We start from the raw sequence: 18,689 nt of genomic DNA, 5'->3' as shown, positions 1-18,689 counted from the left end.
TAGCTTTTCACGTTGTGAAAGTAATTGGAGTACATTTGAAATGGTAAGACCTAATGACTTTGGTATATTCTCCCAGTTGAGAATTCTCTATTAAAATTGGTACAACTTTAAGTACACTCAAAAAGGAGAAAATTGATTAAACAAAAAAAAAAATGTATGAGTTGGTATTTGTTATGTAAAAGTTGAAGATAAAAGAGAAAATACCTAAAACATCAAGTGCAAAAGAAGAAATTGGTTGGAAGAACTTGTCTTCAGATGATGAGTGGTTAGGAAAGGGTTTGACCAGAAGAAGGCATATTTAAATTACGTAATAATATTGTTTTATATAACATAGAAAATGTTGTTCCAAGGACTTTTTTTTAAATATGTCATATTCGGTTGATGAATTTGAATATATCCTAGAACATATGTAACATGTTACATAAAATTTTAAATATTATATAAGTTTAAAATTGTAACATTTTTTTTTCTTTCTAAATATAAGTATAATGTTTATATTATTAAACTTGAACTTTAAGGTAATCTTGGAAATACTTATCATTTTTATTACTTTTTTAGGAAACATATCTCTAATTTTTGTTGGAGCTAAGTGGACCGAAATGGGCAGAATAGGACCAAGTAGATGGAAATAAACTTAATGGACCAAAATGCTATATTATGGGACTTGGTTTGATAAGAGCGTAATAACAATATATACTACTCTTCAACTTTTAAATATTATAAAAAATGCCAACCCTACTTTTTTGAAATTGCAAATGCCTGGCCGAGACTTGATGTTTGAGCTTCAACAATGCATGCATTTTAGTGATCATATTTTGACAATAAGAATCCACTAGCCTATAGTCTATACTCCATAGACGTGTTGAAGCCTGAAGGCATTGTAGCATTACTTTAATTACAAGACATCCCCCCTGAAGAACACCTTCCTTGAAAGGCACGTGTATAATGTTGACTCTCGGTCTGTCTGTCACGTTGTTATTCTGTCCAGTCCATGCATAAAACGGTTTTTGAATGAGTGGGAAAAGAAAAATGTGGCAGTTTTTTCGGCCAAACAGAGCAAAAAACTGAGGAATACCCCAAATTACACGTTTGCTTTTTCGTTCTCGTTCACACTGACGACTAAAATGATGCCAGAAAGAAGAACCAGAATCAAGCATTTAAAACCATTTGTAGTGAAAAGTTGTTTAGTTCAGATTCAACAATATTCCCGCCAGTCTCTTGGGGATCAATTGACAAATTTTGGTCATTAAAGTATGGCCTACAGGCATTAATTAGTTTCTCAAAAATTGAAATTTATGCATACTAAAACCAAATCTAGATGATTTGGACTTGAAAGTACAAACAAATCCAACTTTTTCCAGCTCTGCGGGGATTTTGATTATGATTTTATTTTATTTTTTGCTTTTGTATCACGTAAAGAATTCCTTTTCTTCCGAGTAGGACACGGACATTGCAGGCTCGGGTTTATGACTTATTACACAAAAGTATATCTCTCCATTGTCAGCTTAAAATCCCAAAATCTCTTTCAATTGGAAAACAATTGGCTATTTCTATTTGGAAGTCCTTGTTGTGTCAGCTTTTTTTTGTTAACAAAGACTTGGACGATTTTAAGACACAATCAATGAACGTGGTTGATGCTCTCTCTCTCTCTCTCTCTCTCTCTCTCTCTCTCTCACCTTTTCCAATTGGTTAATTTCGGCCAGGTAGTTGGGTCAAAAGGCAGCGTATATTGTTGAATTTTGTTACCTTCAGGTAGGCCCATCTAACTAACAGAGTTACATTTTTATTGACCTTTCGGCGGATCTCATTATCAAAAGTATTCTCATAAATAAATATATAAAAGGCCAAATATCGAAATATAATCCTTATATACTGCTTTTTGTACAAATTATAGAATTTCTTTGATTTTAAATCAACCCAAGTTTGCAAAAATGAAAAGAAAAGTAAATATACTTTAATCATCTATCATCATCTATTGATCTTAGTGACATAGTTGTGACGCGGTATGTGTGGCTCGACCTCAATAAAAAGCAATGGACAAAAAGTTAAATAAGTCGGTACCAAATATTTACGCAACTGAGACTAAGCGGAGGATCTCTCTTCCATTGGTCATATTGTTAAAGACATCATGGTCTTTACAGATTCATTCCCTCTCATATTACGAGGTAGAGCAATTCTATAGCTTATGTCTTAACTAAGAGAGTTGTGCTTTCTTTTCCTTTGTTAGTCAACGAGACATTTTAAAGTCTGTTTGGTAATGTTGTTCTAATAATATTGTTTATATTTTTTGAAAATACATATATATAAAAAAGTGTGTAAAAATACGTGTAATATTGTTTAAAAAACTGAAAACTGTTATTTAAATTCACCAACCATACAACCCTTAGTTTTTGTTACTTCTGATATTCCAGTTATTTGAATAAAAAGTCATTTGTATTTATCCTAAAAAAAAAAAAAAAAAGACTAAGTGGAGGAAGCTCCTGCCCAACTTGACTTTTGAGATTGTTCTGGAAACTGTATATATATTAAATATATATCCAAGATTTTCCCATTTTGAATCTGATTATATTCCAGAAGAGCAATCGTATCAGTTTGTGCAAATATTTTTAAATATTTTAGCATAAGAACTAGGGGTATTCACCAAACCACAAAAACTGCACCAAAACTACCCACAAAATGGTATAACTACACCGCACCACAAGTAATAGTGCACCGCACTAAATGTTGTAGTGCAATTTGTTGTTTTAAAATAAGAAAATCGTACAAACCTCAGCCCACCCTCTTTATATATTAATATATTTAATTAATATTAAATTTATTAGTAATAGTTTAATAACCCTAGTTTTTTTTTTAATTAGTTTAATAACCCTAGTAAGTGTTTATTAAGAAAAACAACCCAAAATAAAGAAAAAATAGTTCAATAATTTAGAACTTGGCCCAAAATAAAGGGAAAAAATCAGTTTTTGGTTGATCAGGAAAATCCCAAAATTTGAAAAAAATACTAACTTCAAACCGCATTTTATATATCACATTGTACATGTAACCGCAAAAATAAGGTGCGGTGTGATTATAATTTTGGTTAAACTCTAAACCGTACCACACCACACCGCACCGCACATGTAACCGCAAAAATGAAATGCGATGTGGTTATAGTTTTGGCTATACCGCACCGCAAAGTGAAATACTAAAAATGGTCTAAAATCGCATCGCATCGTACTACAAACACCCCTAATAAGAACCTACCTTTTCTTTTCTAAATCGTCACTTTTCCAAAATGCTCACATTAGATTATTTATTTTACACTACACTTCATTTATATATCAATATTTCTTGATTTTTTTAGTTGTCTTTCTTTCTTCACACACAACAACTACCATTCATTCTCTTCCTTTATTTTTGAGATATATAAAGGAAGAATAAAAAACAAAATACAAAATGAATAGTAACAGTGTAAATTTATAAGATTATTGTAGCAACAATGTACTTTTACATATCTTTGCATAGACTTATTATATGGACTTTTGGACTTAATTGGCTAAAATGTGATTTATTTATTTTTTTTCTATTATACAAGCATTAGTGCCAGCGATCTACCAAAGAGTCCTATTTGTCTTAGGACCAATCACCACACACCCTGTATAAGAATCACATTAACATCAATATAAGATATAAAATAAAATCCAGTCATCACTTCTTTAAGAATATAGTCTAAATTTCACCTCTATTGATTTAAGTACCCACGAATGTCTTGTCGACCCCAACAACATACTTATATTGTTTCTATTTTCATTAGTGGCGTTCATAGTCTCGAGATAAGACTGATCAAACAGGCTCAATTTTGAGAGAGATTTACCAATTTATGGTTAAAAACATGGGAAAAGTTAACAAACATTATACTTTGTGTGCGTTCGGCTCTAGTTTAAAAAGATAGTTTATTTTACTATTCAGCTTATTTTTGCTATTATTTATGGGTTCCACTGCACTTTTTAGTACTATTTTTAGGTCTCATTATACTGTTTCAGCTAATTTTTACGTTTATCTATAATACTTTTAGTAAAAAAATTTCAGTTTCAGCAAAATAAACAGATCTCAAACAAACCATTTATCTACTTTAGAGTTCAGACTAATGAGGGTAAAATGTTCTAAACTTGTCTTTTTTTTAATCATGGGTTTACGGGTGGAGCTGGACCAAAACTTTGAGAAATAACGTGTAATTTTTTCCAAAAATATAAAAATAAAAATCAAATAAAGCCAGCTCCGACGTCAATGACAGAAGGTTTACAATACATAATGAACTTGCTTTGCCTTTTTCTATCTTGTATCATCATGTGATCAGAATTAGATTATTAATAAAAGACAAACGGCTGATCACTGATCTCCAATCAATAAATCAAACAATCTGAATTAGATTATATCATTCATATCTTTGGCAATGATGACTTTTTAAGCTCCTCATTTTGCGGTAGACTATGATTACTTTATCTGCTTAAGAGGTTTATAAAGTTATTGGACAAATCTCATCTCATCAATAAAGCTAAATCTCGTATTCCTTTTTAAATATTTCATCAGTTTCAGCAAAATGTAAATGCTTGTTAGATTTTTTTTTTTTTTTGGTTAATTATGCTTCATAGGACTTACACCCTCCTCTCCTCTCCATCTTCAAAAGAATAATTCTTACTCATTAAACCCTATTTACAATGGTCAAACTGGCAATTTCCTCTTAAGAGAAGACATATCTATGACTTTGAAAGTCTAACCTTCAATGTCCTTATTTTGAATTTTAGGTAAACTATTGAAGAAACTCATCACTCTTATTTTTTTTCATTATTTCCTTAAGCTTCGTTTAAAAAAATATATATACAAGATAGAAATTCTACTCTAATTTAATCTAAGTGTATATGTGTGTGAAACTTCTTCTTGAAGATTTGTACTCGTGGAATGACCATCGCACCAAAAGTGTGTGATAATCTTAAGCTTTAGTTATAATGTGTGGTTTATGATTTTTTTTTTAGGGATGGGACTTGGGAGGGAGGGGAGAGCATCACTATGCACACTAAGAGATATATAAATAACTATTTCAATATATTTTATCCAACAAAAAAAATCCATATCAATATATAGGACAATATATTTTATGGGTTACTTGAGATCATGTATTATTTTACAACAATAACAAATGATGATACACAAAAATCGTCAGTGAGTTGATCGTCCATACACGTGCCAATGGGTCAGTGGCGGAGTATTCCATCCAGATGAGTCAAAGTGCTCAAAAGACTTTATCGGACGAAAATACCTTTATTAGTGTGCAAGTTAGTTTGTTGATTGGACAAGTATAATGGGTCGCCTGCCGAAAGTGTCTCATCGATTTAGACGAGTTAGTGTCTACATGTTTTGGGCGATGAGTAGGGTACCTAACAACCCTTGATATATAATGATTGTTAAGGCAGAGCGTGTCGTGTGGTTTAGGGAAGATACTTGACGATAGTTGAGGGTATCTGACGACCTTTTGGTACCTAATGACCCATTGATACGTGACGACCGTCAAAGCGAAGCATGTCGCACGGTGTCAAGAAAGATACGTGATGACCCCTTGATATGTGACGATCGTCAGGGCGAAACGTGTTGCGCAGTGTCAAGGAATTTACCTGATGACCCCTTGATACGTGACGACCGTTAAGGCGTAGAGTGTTGTGCGATGTCAGGGAAGGTACCTGACAACCCCTTAATATGTGACGACCGTCAGGGCGGAGCGTGTTGCACGGTGTCAAGGAAGGTACCTGACGATCACTAGGTCCCTGACGATCCCTTGATAAATGACGACCGTCAAAGTGGAGCGCATCGTGTGGTGTCACGCTCCCTTTGTGACCAGTGATACTTTTGGTGACTGAAGATTCTTTTGGTAAGCTCATAATGCTTTTGGTGACCGAAAACTCTAAGGGGTTGGAAAAAAATTTCTAACCGGTAAAAATATTCCCTATCAACAAAGTTTTCACACTACTGTTTTCTTGCACAACTTTTCACATCTTGGAATGTGGCAATATGTTTTTGAAAAAAAGAATGCAATATTGTACTAGTTGTTTACTCAATAAAAGTGTTCTCCTTGAGACTTCAATAATTTTTACCTATAGCTTTATAATCTAGTGTAGAGTAATGAATGAAGTCAAATAGGAAACAAGAGAGGGGGGAAAAACAAAAACAAAAAGAATCATAAAAAAAAAAACCTAATTTTGGCGTTCATAATGCATGTAGCTACAGAAAATTGATGAAAGCTCTCTCTTTTCAACGAAGCTAGCTATAGCTTTCCCAAAATTGGATTGTACTGTCCTTAATGTAAAATATGTTTTTTTTTTTTTTTTTTTTTTAAATCTTATGGTTGGACACAAATTCCAGTAGAACCATCCATGTCAGCATGAAATGAAGAGAAGGAAAGGCCCACCGGTAATATCAGATACTTTGTATCCAATATATTGGCCCACCAAAAAGTGGGTCCAAGTTGGCACACTTTTAGTTTCGAAAATTGGTGCAGATTCTGCAAGCAAAACTTGTACTAGTTGTAATTAAAAAAAAAAAAAAAAGGTATATAATATTGGGAAGGAATTAAGTACTAAAACAGATTAGAGGAGGATTGATATTGATATAGTTGATATTCTTCCCTAGATAAGAGCATTGGAAGGAAACTTCTTCGAAGGAGGGGATGAACACATAAAAATACAAAACCGCGTAATCCCAACAATGATAATGTCACCGTCCCATTGCCAAATGCCAATTACCAACCGTCACCACATCCCTTTCCTTTACTATCCTATTCTCTTTAGTCTTTTCTACACACATCCACACAACCGCGTTCACACCTCATTCTTCATTCCGGCTTTTGTTCCATGTTTTGCTATCCATCGTAACAACAACCAACTTCTTCACCGCATTGGCTCTCCGGCTCTCCCTCTCCATCATCGCCAACATTATTCCTTGGTGTTTTTACTTATCATTTTCAATTTGGTAGGGAAAATCACCAATTCATGTAATCTTAACAACTTTAAAGCTCCATTTCATTTTAATTTTTTTAAATTTCCTCCTAATAATTAATTTTATGTTGTAGGTAGTTGATTAAAAGGAAAGAATGGAACAATAATGGGATTCTCTCTCTTTTTTTTTGTTGAGAATGATGGGATTCTCTCAATTGATCCAACAAGATTAACTTCTATTGAAATATTATCCTTTTTCCAAGGAAAATCTAAGGTCAACTTAAAGTGGTTGGCTACAAATACTCTAATGATTAACAAAACTCAAATTAACACAATGCTATTTTCTAAACTCAAATTTGTAGAGTAATCATTATTAGATCAACAAAACTAATGGATTTTTATAAGGAGGGATGGTTTTTTTCCCCTTTGTGTGTGTGTAAAAATCATGCCCCCAGTGTAAACTTTTTATTATACCACTACCAAACACTAACCTCTTTGGTTAGCTAATGGTGTGTATCCCTAAGCAATGTGCCTTAGCTATGGATGATAGGCAAATTTGATCTCATTTAATGTAATTGAAACTTGGTGATGTGCAATAAATGCTAACATAAAAGAAAGTTGACAATATTGAGTAAGCTCTTCTTTTGAGGAAAATTTATGGCCTAATCAGAGAAGAGATTTTTTCAAGCACTTAATTGAGCTTTTGAGATACTCAATTCATCATAAGATGATAAAAAGTCCTATTAGTTAAGACAGTGACTAACATCAAACATCACATTGACAATTTTTATCATTGTACTAAGACAAGTTGGTCTAGTCCCTTCATCACTAATCCTAACGAGCTAGTTCCGATCCCCTTTGTATATAACATAATATTATACGTAATCTAGATTGAGAAATTTAGATTTCATCCTAAAACTTCGTGATGCTATTAAATTAACATGCAAATGGAGAGCGAGTTAAAGAGAGTTCACCTCTTTTTGTACACATATGACAATAGAAAGGGGTATATAACATTTTTAGTATACTTCTCTTAATTAAAGGAAAAAACTTAAATTATCAAGGCATTTTGTTATTTTGTTTTTAATTAACAATGCAACTTAATAAACGTGTTCTATATAAATTACTTAAACCAATGGATTTTTGAAACAACGAATTTTCATATTTAATAAATGAAGCAACACTTTAACTGAATGAAATTAACCGTTACTCTTAGAGTTATTCTAGTGTCACAACATTTATTATACAATATTCTATAATTATCTTATATGACAAATTGTAATGAATTGCTTATTACTTTCGTATAAATCCACCATATTTACGACATTCCTTATTGAAATTGTAGCATAAAAAGTTGTAGTACTAAATTTTCTAGTGTTATTATTATCATTTTGTGAAAAAGCATTTTTGAACGATGAGGATTAGCCCTTGGAATGGTAAGTGGAGGTGTAAAGATGAAGTCCACAGTAGCAAGGATGGAGTGTACCACAACATAAACATGCCCTGGTCATTATTGTAGTCTGATATTATATACAAAACAAAGCCATCAGCTTTTTTCAATCTTTGCGTTGACACATTGTTTCGTTCACACTCTTGAAATGAAAGCCAAGACTAAGACCTTTCCCCTCTTTCTCTCTCTCTCTCTCGGCGTGTCTCAACTCTCAACCCGTTCCCATTTGTTATAATAAACCCAGAAAACTCTCAACACTTGTCTCACATCGGCAAGAAATGAAAGACAGCAACAGTAACAACTCCAAGAAGCGGCAGAGAAAGCTCGAAGATGTGGGAGCTGAGGCTGAAGATGGAGACAGTGACAGAGAACTCAACAAGAACAGCAACAATAAGAAGACGAAGAATAACAATACTAGGAAGAAGAAGACGACGAGTAAGGATTTGAAGGGTATTCTTAGTTCCTATATTTTATTAGAAGAAGAGGAAAAACAGGAGCAAGAAGAGCTGGACAGAGACGCCAATGAAGAGAGGGTCTTCATCGATTCAAACCACAGGAAGAAAACCAAACAAATGGTCGACTACTACTGCTCCAACATCCAAGACTATTGCACCGACCTCGACCAAACCTCACGTAAAAAATCATCCCGCCTTTCTGTCGCAGGCGCAGTTGCCGCCGCCGCTGCCGCCGTGGCCTCCGGCGACGAAAAGGCCGTCTCGAACCTCCGGAGCGAGAGTACCCATCGAAGGTTGTGGGTGAAAGACAGGTCGAACGCGTGGTGGGACGAGTGTAACAGTCCGGATTTCCCAGAAGAAGAGTTCAAGAAAGCGTTTCGAATGGGTCGAGCCACGTTCGATTCGATTTGCGAGGAGCTGAATTCGGTGATAGCCAAGGAAGACACCACTCTCCGCAATGCGATTCCGGTGAAACAAAGGGTCGCCGTTTGTTTGTGGAGGCTAGCCACCGGGGACCCACTTCGACTCGTGTCCAAACGTTTCGGCCTAGGCATCTCGACTTGTCATAAACTGGTTCTCGAGGTTTGTTCTGCTATTCGAACGGTCCTAATGCCTAAGTATTTGCAATGGCCCGATGATAATGCGGTGAGGAAAATTAAAGAGGAGTTCGAGTCGATTTCGGGGATTCCAAACGTTGTGGGGTCGATGTACACGACGCACATACCAATTATAGCGCCTAAGGTAAGTGTTGCTGCTTATTTTAATAGGAGACATACTGAGAGGAACCAAAAAACCTCGTATTCCATTACGGTTCAAGGTGTTGTGGACCCCAAAGGGGTATTTAGTGACGTGTGCATTGGATGGCCTGGATCGATGCCTGATGATCAGGTGCTTGAGAAAAGTGCGCTTTATCATAGAGCAAATGGGGGGCTTTTAAAGGGGGTTTGGATTGTTGGGAATTCTGGGTACCCTTTGTTGGATTGGGTTTTGGTGCCTTATACACATTCTAATCTCACTTGGCCTCAGAATGCGTTTAATGAGAAGATTGGGGAGATTCAAAAGGTGGCTAAAGACGCGTTTGCTAGATTGAAAGGGAGGTGGTGTTGTTTGCAAAAGAGGACTGAGGTGAAACTACAAGACTTGCCTGTGGTGCTTGGGGCTTGTTGTGTTCTGCATAATATTTGTGAGCTGAGGAATGAGGAAATGGATCCGGAGTTTCGGTTTGAGCTTGTTGATGATGAGATGGTTCCAGAAGTGGCTTTGAGATCAAATGCTTCAATCAAGGCTAGGGATGCCATTGCTCATAATATTTTGCATCATGGAATTGGAGGCACTCGGTTTGTGTAGTGGAATTCTTTTTTCTTTTTTCTGGTTCTCTTGCTTGTTAATTGTTATTGACTCTCTCATAGTTTGTTTTATAATTTATACAAGTCATTCATCATTATTTGTTGAAGGGGGTCTGTGAAAGAAATATATATAGTTTCCCCTACCACAAATGGATGGTTTTAGTCTTTTTTGTAGACAACCTTAAGTTGTACCTAAAAAAAAAAAAAAACGTCACTGAGACATGCTGTAACCTAGGTTCCATACTTCAATTACCAAAATATCAGATGAATACAATCAAGCAACTTTTTTTTATTCTTTTGTTTGCTATGGATTATGAATATTAATGTAGTAAAGTTTACTAGCATTCTCCTAAGTTCGATGGCAATGCATTTTTTGTTTTAAAATTTTTTTAAATGCATCTTGATTTTAGAATATGCTTCTGGTTTTACCCGATTATGGTTCCCCACAATGACCTTGTCTCCTCATGGCTAGCAAGATACTTGCAGAGGAAGACAATTATATTCTCAAGTAGAAGAGTCTTTCCTCTGATGTCTCTGAAACTGAGGAAGTAAATGCATGTGCTCGATCCTTATCAGTTGTTGAGGATCTATTACTCATCCCAAAAATGTTGGGACTTCAGCTTAGCTGTCAATGTTGTTGTATATGAAACTGAATCTGCTTCTTGTTTGTCACTGAGTGACGGTGCATCAATTGTTCATTGGACAGTTTAAGGCAAAGTGATTCTATGACCCCTGCTAGACTGATTGTTCACAGTAATTTTTAGTTCCAGCACTACGCACTGTTTGGTTTGAGTTTCTTATCATCTGATATGATGATTCTTGCATGAAATTGAGGGTTGGAAGTGGAAATTTTTTTCCAAATGATGTGGATTGCTTTTGCCTTATTTGCTGTTTGATTTTGAGTACTAGCATGATCTGGACACAATACTTTAATCAGTTGGTAGATTTCATTGGTAGAATTAATGTCTGAAGTTGGAAAAAGTTTCACTTTTGGAAGACAAATATGATGTAGTTTTTTGGTTTAATATGTGGAATTGGAAATGAATCTTTGGAGCCGTCATAGATAAAGAACTCGCTTGGAAATTTGGGATTATGGGTTCTTGACCATCAAGCTTCACTATTACAAGTCTGCAGCAATTACATTGGGCCAATGGAATTAGTTCCTTGGAGGAAGAAATTCCTTAGATGTTTGACATGATTGCTTTGAGCTTTGTCTTGTATCAATTGGTTTATGTAAATCGGTACGGCAAAACCATTGGTTTTAAAATTTTAATTTCAAAGAATATGCTATTTGTTAGGTTCCATCAATCTAAGCACCAATATTCCAAAACCTCCGGGGAGCGTTTGGTTTGGGGCATCCATGTTAGTCTCCGCATCTAGATTCTTGGAAATATGTTATCGGACAATCTTTTTTTTTTTTTTTTTTCTTCTAGAGAAAAGTTATCGGACAATCTTGAAGAAGCTTGGAAATTTACTATTCTTATCTTTGGTTGGGTTAGGAATCTAATAAGATTCCTGAGAATATGAGATTTTTATATACCTAAAGATATATTAATTTAGTAATTAATTGTCATATCTCTACATTTAAAAAAATAAAATAGACCTAAAGATGTATCAATTAAGTAATTAATTTTTGTATTCATGCGATGTCGTGTCCTAATTCTTAACCATATCTGTGTTGGTGTCTCTGTCTATGCTTCCTACCATGCAATTATCATCCAATTAAGTTTGACATCTCAACGTGAGATGGTGTGAACCGGATCCAAATCTTGTATTTATCTTGAATATGAAAGTAAGCATCTTTATAAGCAGGAGAAGAATGAATGATGAATATGATTCTTGTTAACCAATTAACTAGAGAAAGCTCTAAATTAATATATGAATTTAGAATAACTAACTTCAAATTCAGTGACAGATCAGTAGGGAATGGATACCAGTAAGCAGTAAGTGGACGGAAAGGTTGTGAGGCCCCTCCAGTTAATCTTTCCACCTAATTCCAAACTAAGGATACTGAGATGTGTTATGTTCTCTTTTCAAAGCTTAGTTTACCTAACAGGGAGGTTGCCTATATATATATAGTGGTTTTGGAATTTGGTAATTGTTTTGATTCTGGTTTCTTGCATCTCTTTCTTTGGACTTTGGAGACAGTCAAAATAATTAATGACGACATCCTCAATAGTCTCTAATTGCTTTATTGCCTGATACAAGGCCCGCAACAAAATGACATTAATAAGTCATTAACCCCAATGGTGTTCAAATATGAATCAAACACTCCTGTTTTTTCCTGGAACTATAAACACGAGGGACTTCACATTTGCAGTCATCAAAGAACTTTATAGCAGGTCATTCTGAAGCTATAGTCATCTGATGTGAATGCGCTGAGGTATATGCGAATATGCTGGACTTTTTTACAAATGGCTCAGTCGTGATTTGGAAAGTCATACTGAAGTGAAATGGGCTCAAAGCCAGCACCATATTAGGAAACAGCATCGGTATATTTCAGATCAACCCTCTCCGTTCACACCAGTCAACAAGCACCATCCATTCTCCATTCTGTTGACTTAGCATATAAACAGAGCACAATTCAATATTCCATGTAGGCACCTACTAAAGTCCAAAACGTAAATACACTGGCAAGCCAATCTTTGAATGAAAAAGGACTTGGTAACAAACATTGCACACCATTATAATATTACACAAGTTCACGTCCAAAAGAATTCCTTAGAAAATGTATAATTGAGTACCCAAAATTTTTCATTTTAAAATGGGTCAAATATCTGGCATAGCAATAGCATATGACTTGGAGTATCATTACAAATGGTCATGAAAACCCTAACCACCACACATGCACCCACATGACAATGGTGCTTTTTTGCTAAAACTGTTTCTAGTCCAACAAAATGCTTTACATATTGCGCTTATAACCCATCTACACAGTTCAAAATGGAAGAGAATGTTTCTTTTAGTAATGGTCATCGATTGATGCCCTTGCCCTTTTAGTCAGCGTGGGACCCCATTTTGTTGCTCATCATGATCAGGTAGCTTGAATGGAAAATGTGCAAATTGGATCCTCAACGCAGGGGCGTCAGGTTTCTTGTCATCAAACTTGTAACCTGAAGAAATCTCACATTCCACATAGTGATTCAATGATGCGTTAACAACTGACTTTAAATTGATTTTCAGATATCAATTTCATCACACAAGACTTTTTTTTTTCTTCATTATATAGATACAACAACACTTCAATCTATGGCATCCGCTCCATGATGATTGTTCTTTATCATCAAGTCAAGACACCAATTGGTTTTTTGTGTGAGCATAGTATGAACCCCAAATCTCTTAATCGATGATAAGGGAGTTTATTAGTTGAGCTAATTAGAGCTCACAATTTCATTACGCAAGACTACAATGAAAACCTTTTTTTTTTTTTTTTTTTAAGTAATAAAGATGTATATTCAAGAATACTACCTCATGTAGAAAGACATAAGGCAGAGATAAAAGAGTACATAGAACAAAGATAAAAAACAGAAAGAAAAGAAACTAATTACAAATGAGAGAATTAAAATTCACCTCTTTGTGGGATGCCCTAACTACAATTTACCTCCCTATGAACACAGACCCTATCCTTATATACTTTGGATTAATATGAAACTGTTGATTTTCCCATCCAAATCAGCAGCAGATATGCATAACTTAATATGCCAATATGATGAAGACACTTTATTCTATATTTTAGACCATCATTACACACTACCTTTCTTCAGGGGTGTTCACCAATGTCATGGAACCTCATCAGCTAGGAACAATATAATAGAACAAAATAATAGGTTTTATTTGTTTTCAGTTTGTTAAAATTTGCAGTTCAAAAAACTAGTTCAAGAGTGGACTGGGTATCTTCCCAAAAGCAATATTAAGATTTGGTTATTTGCTATTATTATTATTTTAAATGCACATACATATTTCAACCTAAAACTAGTTTTAAAATTTGGCATTTTCACATACACAGAGTCCGTTTGGAAACAATTTATTTAGCTAAAATTAAAAAAAATTTGCTGAAAGTACTGTAGATAAAGCTAAAAGGTAGCTGAAATAGTATAGTGGGACCTATGCATAGTACCAAAAAGCACAATGAGACTCATGAATAGTAGTAAAAAAAAGCTAAATAGTAAAAAAAAGCTGGCTTTTTAAGCCAATGCCAAACGCAACCATAACCCACCAAAATTGGTTTTAGCCTAATTCTAGAAAATGAGATATAAAAAAAAATCAATTCAATCTTCCAACGGTTTTATTTTTGGTTCAGATTATATCAGAATTAAACCAGTTTTGTGATTTGCCAAAAGAAACCCCTAAGATATTCTTCTTGCAAACTTTTACAAGGGAAAGGAAAAAACAAACTTGCAGAGAATGTACTACGAATAAAAGAAAATCAAAGAGAGAAGAATCATGAAGACAAATGAAAATAGAATAGGAAATAAAAGAAAGAAAAAAAGAAAAGAAAAGAAGCAGTGGATAGAGTAGGGTCATGGTGAAGGCTGAAGAGTAATGATGTCAACTTAGGGGAAGCTGGGATCCGGTCTTTTGGTGTTGGATTGAGTTTGGACTTGGCAGGGTGGTAGGGTTTGGAATCAGTTTGGATTGGAAATGGCCCAACTTCAACCAGCAGTACTGGGCAACCAAAGTGGAAAAGTGGGCAAGAACAGTGTGCTATGGTCATTGCTTGCTAGCCTGTTGTATATGTACATCTCTCTCTCTCTCTCTCTTCACACGATGTTGTCATATGAGCTGATTTGGCTTTTCCACGCCCTTTTTTGTGAAGATTGATGAGGATGGAGTATATCAGGTGGTGAGTTTGGATAGCATTTGTTAGTAAGAAAAGTATTTTCCTTCTTTTCCTTTTTCCCTATTGAAAATGTGAGAAATGACTTAAATTTCTACTACAGATAGTTCTGCTCAGACTCCATATAGGTAACTGGCTTACCCAACGCTCTGTTTGTTTCAGCAATGATGTTTTCTAGAATATGACTCATTTTCCAATAAGTATTTTCTATAAAACTATCTTATTTTCCAGTATTTGGTAGCAACTTTAAATGAGTTGAAAAATGATCTCCTAACTTTTCTTATTTAGTTTGTTGTGAGATAGAGTTGTTTTCCAAAACAATTTAGTGGAAAACAATCTCTAAAAATAAGTCATACTTTTTATGTTGACCAAAGATAGTTTTCCTTGAACTCATCTTTTTTTATCCTACCAAACACTAGAAAACACGAAAAACTATCTTTACATAAGGTTTTCTATCGAAACAAACAGAGCGTTATATTCTAAATTTTAGTAAATTTGATGTATATTACCAAGAGCCTTATACCTCAATTAGTTGACACCTCATGGTGTTTCCAACGGAGAATCAGAGTTCATGTCCCCCCTCCCCCAACCATAGAATTTAAAATTTAAAAAAAAAAACATTAAAAAAAAAGATAAAGAAAAACCCATCTGATAATCATATCTGCTGGATTTACTATGATTTTCTTCAATTATAAAATTAAAAAAAAAAATTGTTATTATGTATATTAATACATTAAAATTGTTGAATAAATATATTAGTCTGTTGGTGTTATCAAACTTGTGTGTGTGTGTTTAGAGAGTGAGGGAGTTGTCCGGTTAAGTGATTATGTCTCTTAGTATTGATAGAAAAAAGTCATTAGCCGCCCAAGTCAAGTGAACTTCACATTTAAGTTTAGCGTTAATATTGACAGAAAAAAGTAACAAGTTCAATTTTATCTGTAAGTATAGACTATAGAGGTTTAGTGTCAATTTTCAGACTCTAGGCAGATAATCATATAAATTGTTATTGGGGTATACCACACAAAGATAAATTGTAATATAACCTAAAATTAATCACATTAGCTAAAGTAATGAATATCTCAGCAGGAACTTCTACTTCTTCCCATGGATGCAGATTGGGATCAAGGTTCCACCAGGGGTTTGAGCTCGATGAGCCTGAACCCCAAATCAGTTGGAAAATGGTAGTGTATGAATATTGATTTATAACCTGAAATTTATGTTTTGTAATTTAATCTAACTTTTTTTTTTTTTTTTGATAAGTAATTAAATCAAACTTAAATTGTATGATTTGAGCAAATTCATATATTAGCATACAGGCGCCCTTGGTAAAATCACAGGTTTATATACCATAGAAATGTTCTATTCCTTGTTCCATATGTCCTAGAGGAACAAAAGGGCAAAAGGTTAACCCCAAAAGCATTAGCAGATAGATCTCAAATAATCATAAATTATTTATATATAATTTACCTTGAAGAGCTTCCATGGCAGTCAAAGCACAATTAGAGTCAACAAACTCCACAAAGCACAAAACCATAGCCTTATCTCCGCTCTGCAGTTTACTCGTTTATCAAACTACTAGTTAAACATGGGAGAAAAAAAATCAAGAGTATATCATGCAAACATTTCATTTTCAAAACATGTCAACAACAAAACCTATGCTCCCTAAAGAAATAATAATGAAAAGTTGATATGTACAGCCTAATTGCTTGGATATATAAAATGAAAATTGAACAATAAAGCAGATCTTCTCATAAGATGAAACCTAACAGTTGTAAGATTTGATAATATGACAGAGGCCTGATAGACCAAATTAGCAAAACTCAAACAAATCAAAATGACCGTATGTAGCTAATATCTTCATTTCTTTTCCAAGTTTACACGAGCAGAACTTCTCAAAAATTTAAAAACAAGTCACACATGACTTGTAGAATTTTAAGTGATTTAGGATTTATCTGCAAATGAGCTCTACCTAAAATGGGTTGGTGGTTCAAGACCCACCAAGAGCGTGTGTGTGTTGGCAGTTTCAAAGCAAATGAATTCAAATTCTTAAAAATATGTCCAAGTAAATTTATAATTATTAGACTCTCTAAGTGGATTTCAACCAATCTATTTTGGGCAGGAAGTAGAAATGTAGAACACAAACTACTGCTGCTGCAAACTCCCTCCCTCTCTCAAAGTTGAAATTATTTTTATACAAGGTGATCAAAGGTATTTCCATTTTCAAACAGATTCTGCCTCCCCCCAAACAAAAAAAAAGAAGAAAAGAAAAAGGAAGAAGGTTTATTTGTAGACTTACACGCCTGGGTTCCTTGTGAACAACTTTGATATCTTTATAGCCAATAAATGGACGGAAAAGATCTTTTTTTTATTTTATGTCAAGGTTCCAAATGACAGCAGACAAAGAACATTACTACACTACATTTCCCTAAACTTTGAAGGCCTAATTCTTTCATCTAGAAACAGTTTCCACCAAATGGGGAATGAGAAGTATGATTTTTTTTAAAACTATAAATCCATGTAATATGAAAGAATGAAAACCTCATTCATTCCCCTGCAGCCACCAAATTCCCCTGTTAAAAAGTCAAGATATTACACACACACACACAAATGCATGCATGATAACATGAAAATACATTGCAAAGGAAAAGGATACGGCCTACTTCTCTTCGGGTACAGTCGTTTGGAAGTTTATCAACAAAGAGAACGTTGGATTCCCGACCTGGAACTGGAACTGCGACAGCATCAAGATTTCTCAAAGAGCTAGGTCGTTCATTACTGACATCACGAATGGTTTGGGTAGGAGATGGGAATGATCCCTTAATGCTAGGTCCAGCGGCGGCTGCTGCTGCAGTAGCGGCAATAGCATCAAAGCCATATGCCCCAGGTTGCAACGAATTTATCTGCAAGCAAAATCACGCAACACAACACATATATGTTGGTTAGGTTACACACATAATGATAATAATAATAATAATATTAAAAGTCTCTCAAAAATTTGCTGCTTACATCTTTGTTGAGGAAATCGGAAGAAGAAGGATGCATGTCAGCGGAGGCCAATGCCAATGATGGGGGTTCGGATGAGAGATAGCCCGGAAAGGGAGGCCTTGAAACACTGGCTGTTAAGATTATATAATATAATATATATGTGTTAAGATCTAAGGTCAATGGTATATAACTACTACTACCATTTCTCTGAATTAAAATCAAATTCATATTACATCCAATTTGTCTATAAATAACAACTTAGTCCCAAAATTTGGGAAGTCGGTTACAGATTGTGAAGAGAGTAATTGGGGTTGGTAACATGACATGACATGTATTAGAGTTATTTGATTGAGGACAATCATGTCCTCTACTCTACGGTCTTACATATAATTTTGTATAAATGTGAACAAATAATCATATCATATCATATGATAAAGATATTAATAATCACATAACAGACTAAGTTTGGAAATTTAATTTAAAAAGGCAGGATTAGCAGTTTGGATGGATTACCTCTATCTGCCATGCCTGCACCGTATCTACTGTACGGATCCGCCATCTCTCTCTCTCTCTCTCTCTCTTAGAGCTTCGCCCGCTCTAGCTTGGCCTTAAACCCTTTCCGTTTTAACTTCTAAACGACGTCGTTTGATG

General features: G+C 34.6%; 2 protein-coding genes across 3 annotated transcripts; one reads left to right on the top strand and one right to left on the bottom strand.

Moving 5' to 3' along the window:
- Positions 1 to 8,529: 8,529 nt before the first annotated feature.
- LOC142616746 (protein ALP1-like) lies at positions 8,530 to 10,506 on the top strand. The gene has a single exon (XM_075789538.1). The coding sequence runs from the start codon at positions 8,694 to 8,696 to the stop codon at positions 10,215 to 10,217; it is 1,524 nt and encodes a 507-aa protein (XP_075645653.1). The 5' UTR covers positions 8,530 to 8,693; the 3' UTR covers positions 10,218 to 10,506.
- A 2,417-nt stretch (positions 10,507 to 12,923) lies between these two features.
- Positions 12,924 to 18,689, bottom strand: LOC142621632 (uncharacterized). Of its 2 annotated transcripts, XM_075794942.1 has the most exons (6): positions 18,552 to 18,689; positions 18,060 to 18,169; positions 17,707 to 17,953; positions 17,350 to 17,411; positions 16,521 to 16,602; positions 12,924 to 13,329 (listed from the first exon to the last, which is right to left on the bottom strand). In XM_075794942.1, the coding sequence occupies exons 1-6, from the start codon at positions 18,595 to 18,597 to the stop codon at positions 13,217 to 13,219; spliced, it is 660 nt and encodes a 219-aa protein (XP_075651057.1). In that variant the 5' UTR covers positions 18,598 to 18,689; the 3' UTR covers positions 12,924 to 13,216. The 2 variants fall into 2 exon arrangements, with proteins under 2 accessions (XP_075651057.1, XP_075651058.1); XM_075794943.1 differs by lacking the exon at positions 17,350 to 17,411 and having other exon boundaries at positions 17,714 to 17,953.

This window comes from Castanea sativa, chromosome 1, assembly GCF_040712315.1.
Source record: "Castanea sativa cultivar Marrone di Chiusa Pesio chromosome 1, ASM4071231v1".
NCBI lineage: Eukaryota > Viridiplantae > Streptophyta > Magnoliopsida > Fagales > Fagaceae > Castanea > Castanea sativa.
This window is presented reverse-complemented; position numbering and strand designations above follow the sequence as displayed.

Coding starts and splice junctions, on each gene's coding strand:
- LOC142616746 (XM_075789538.1), top strand. CDS start 8,694: ATGAAAGACAGCAACAGTAACAACTCCAAGAAGCGGCAGAGAAAGCTC.
- LOC142621632 (XM_075794942.1), bottom strand. CDS start 18,597: ATGGCGGATCCGTACAGTAGATACGGTGCAGGCATGGCAGATAGAG. Junction 18,170..18,551: donor TGCAGGCATGGCAGATAGAG/GTAATCCATCCA, acceptor TAATCTTAACAG/CCAGTGTTTCAAGGCCTCCC. Junction 16,603..17,349: donor TTCACAAGGAACCCAGGCGT/GTAAGTCTACAA, acceptor AGTAAACTGCAG/AGCGGAGATAAGGCTATGGT.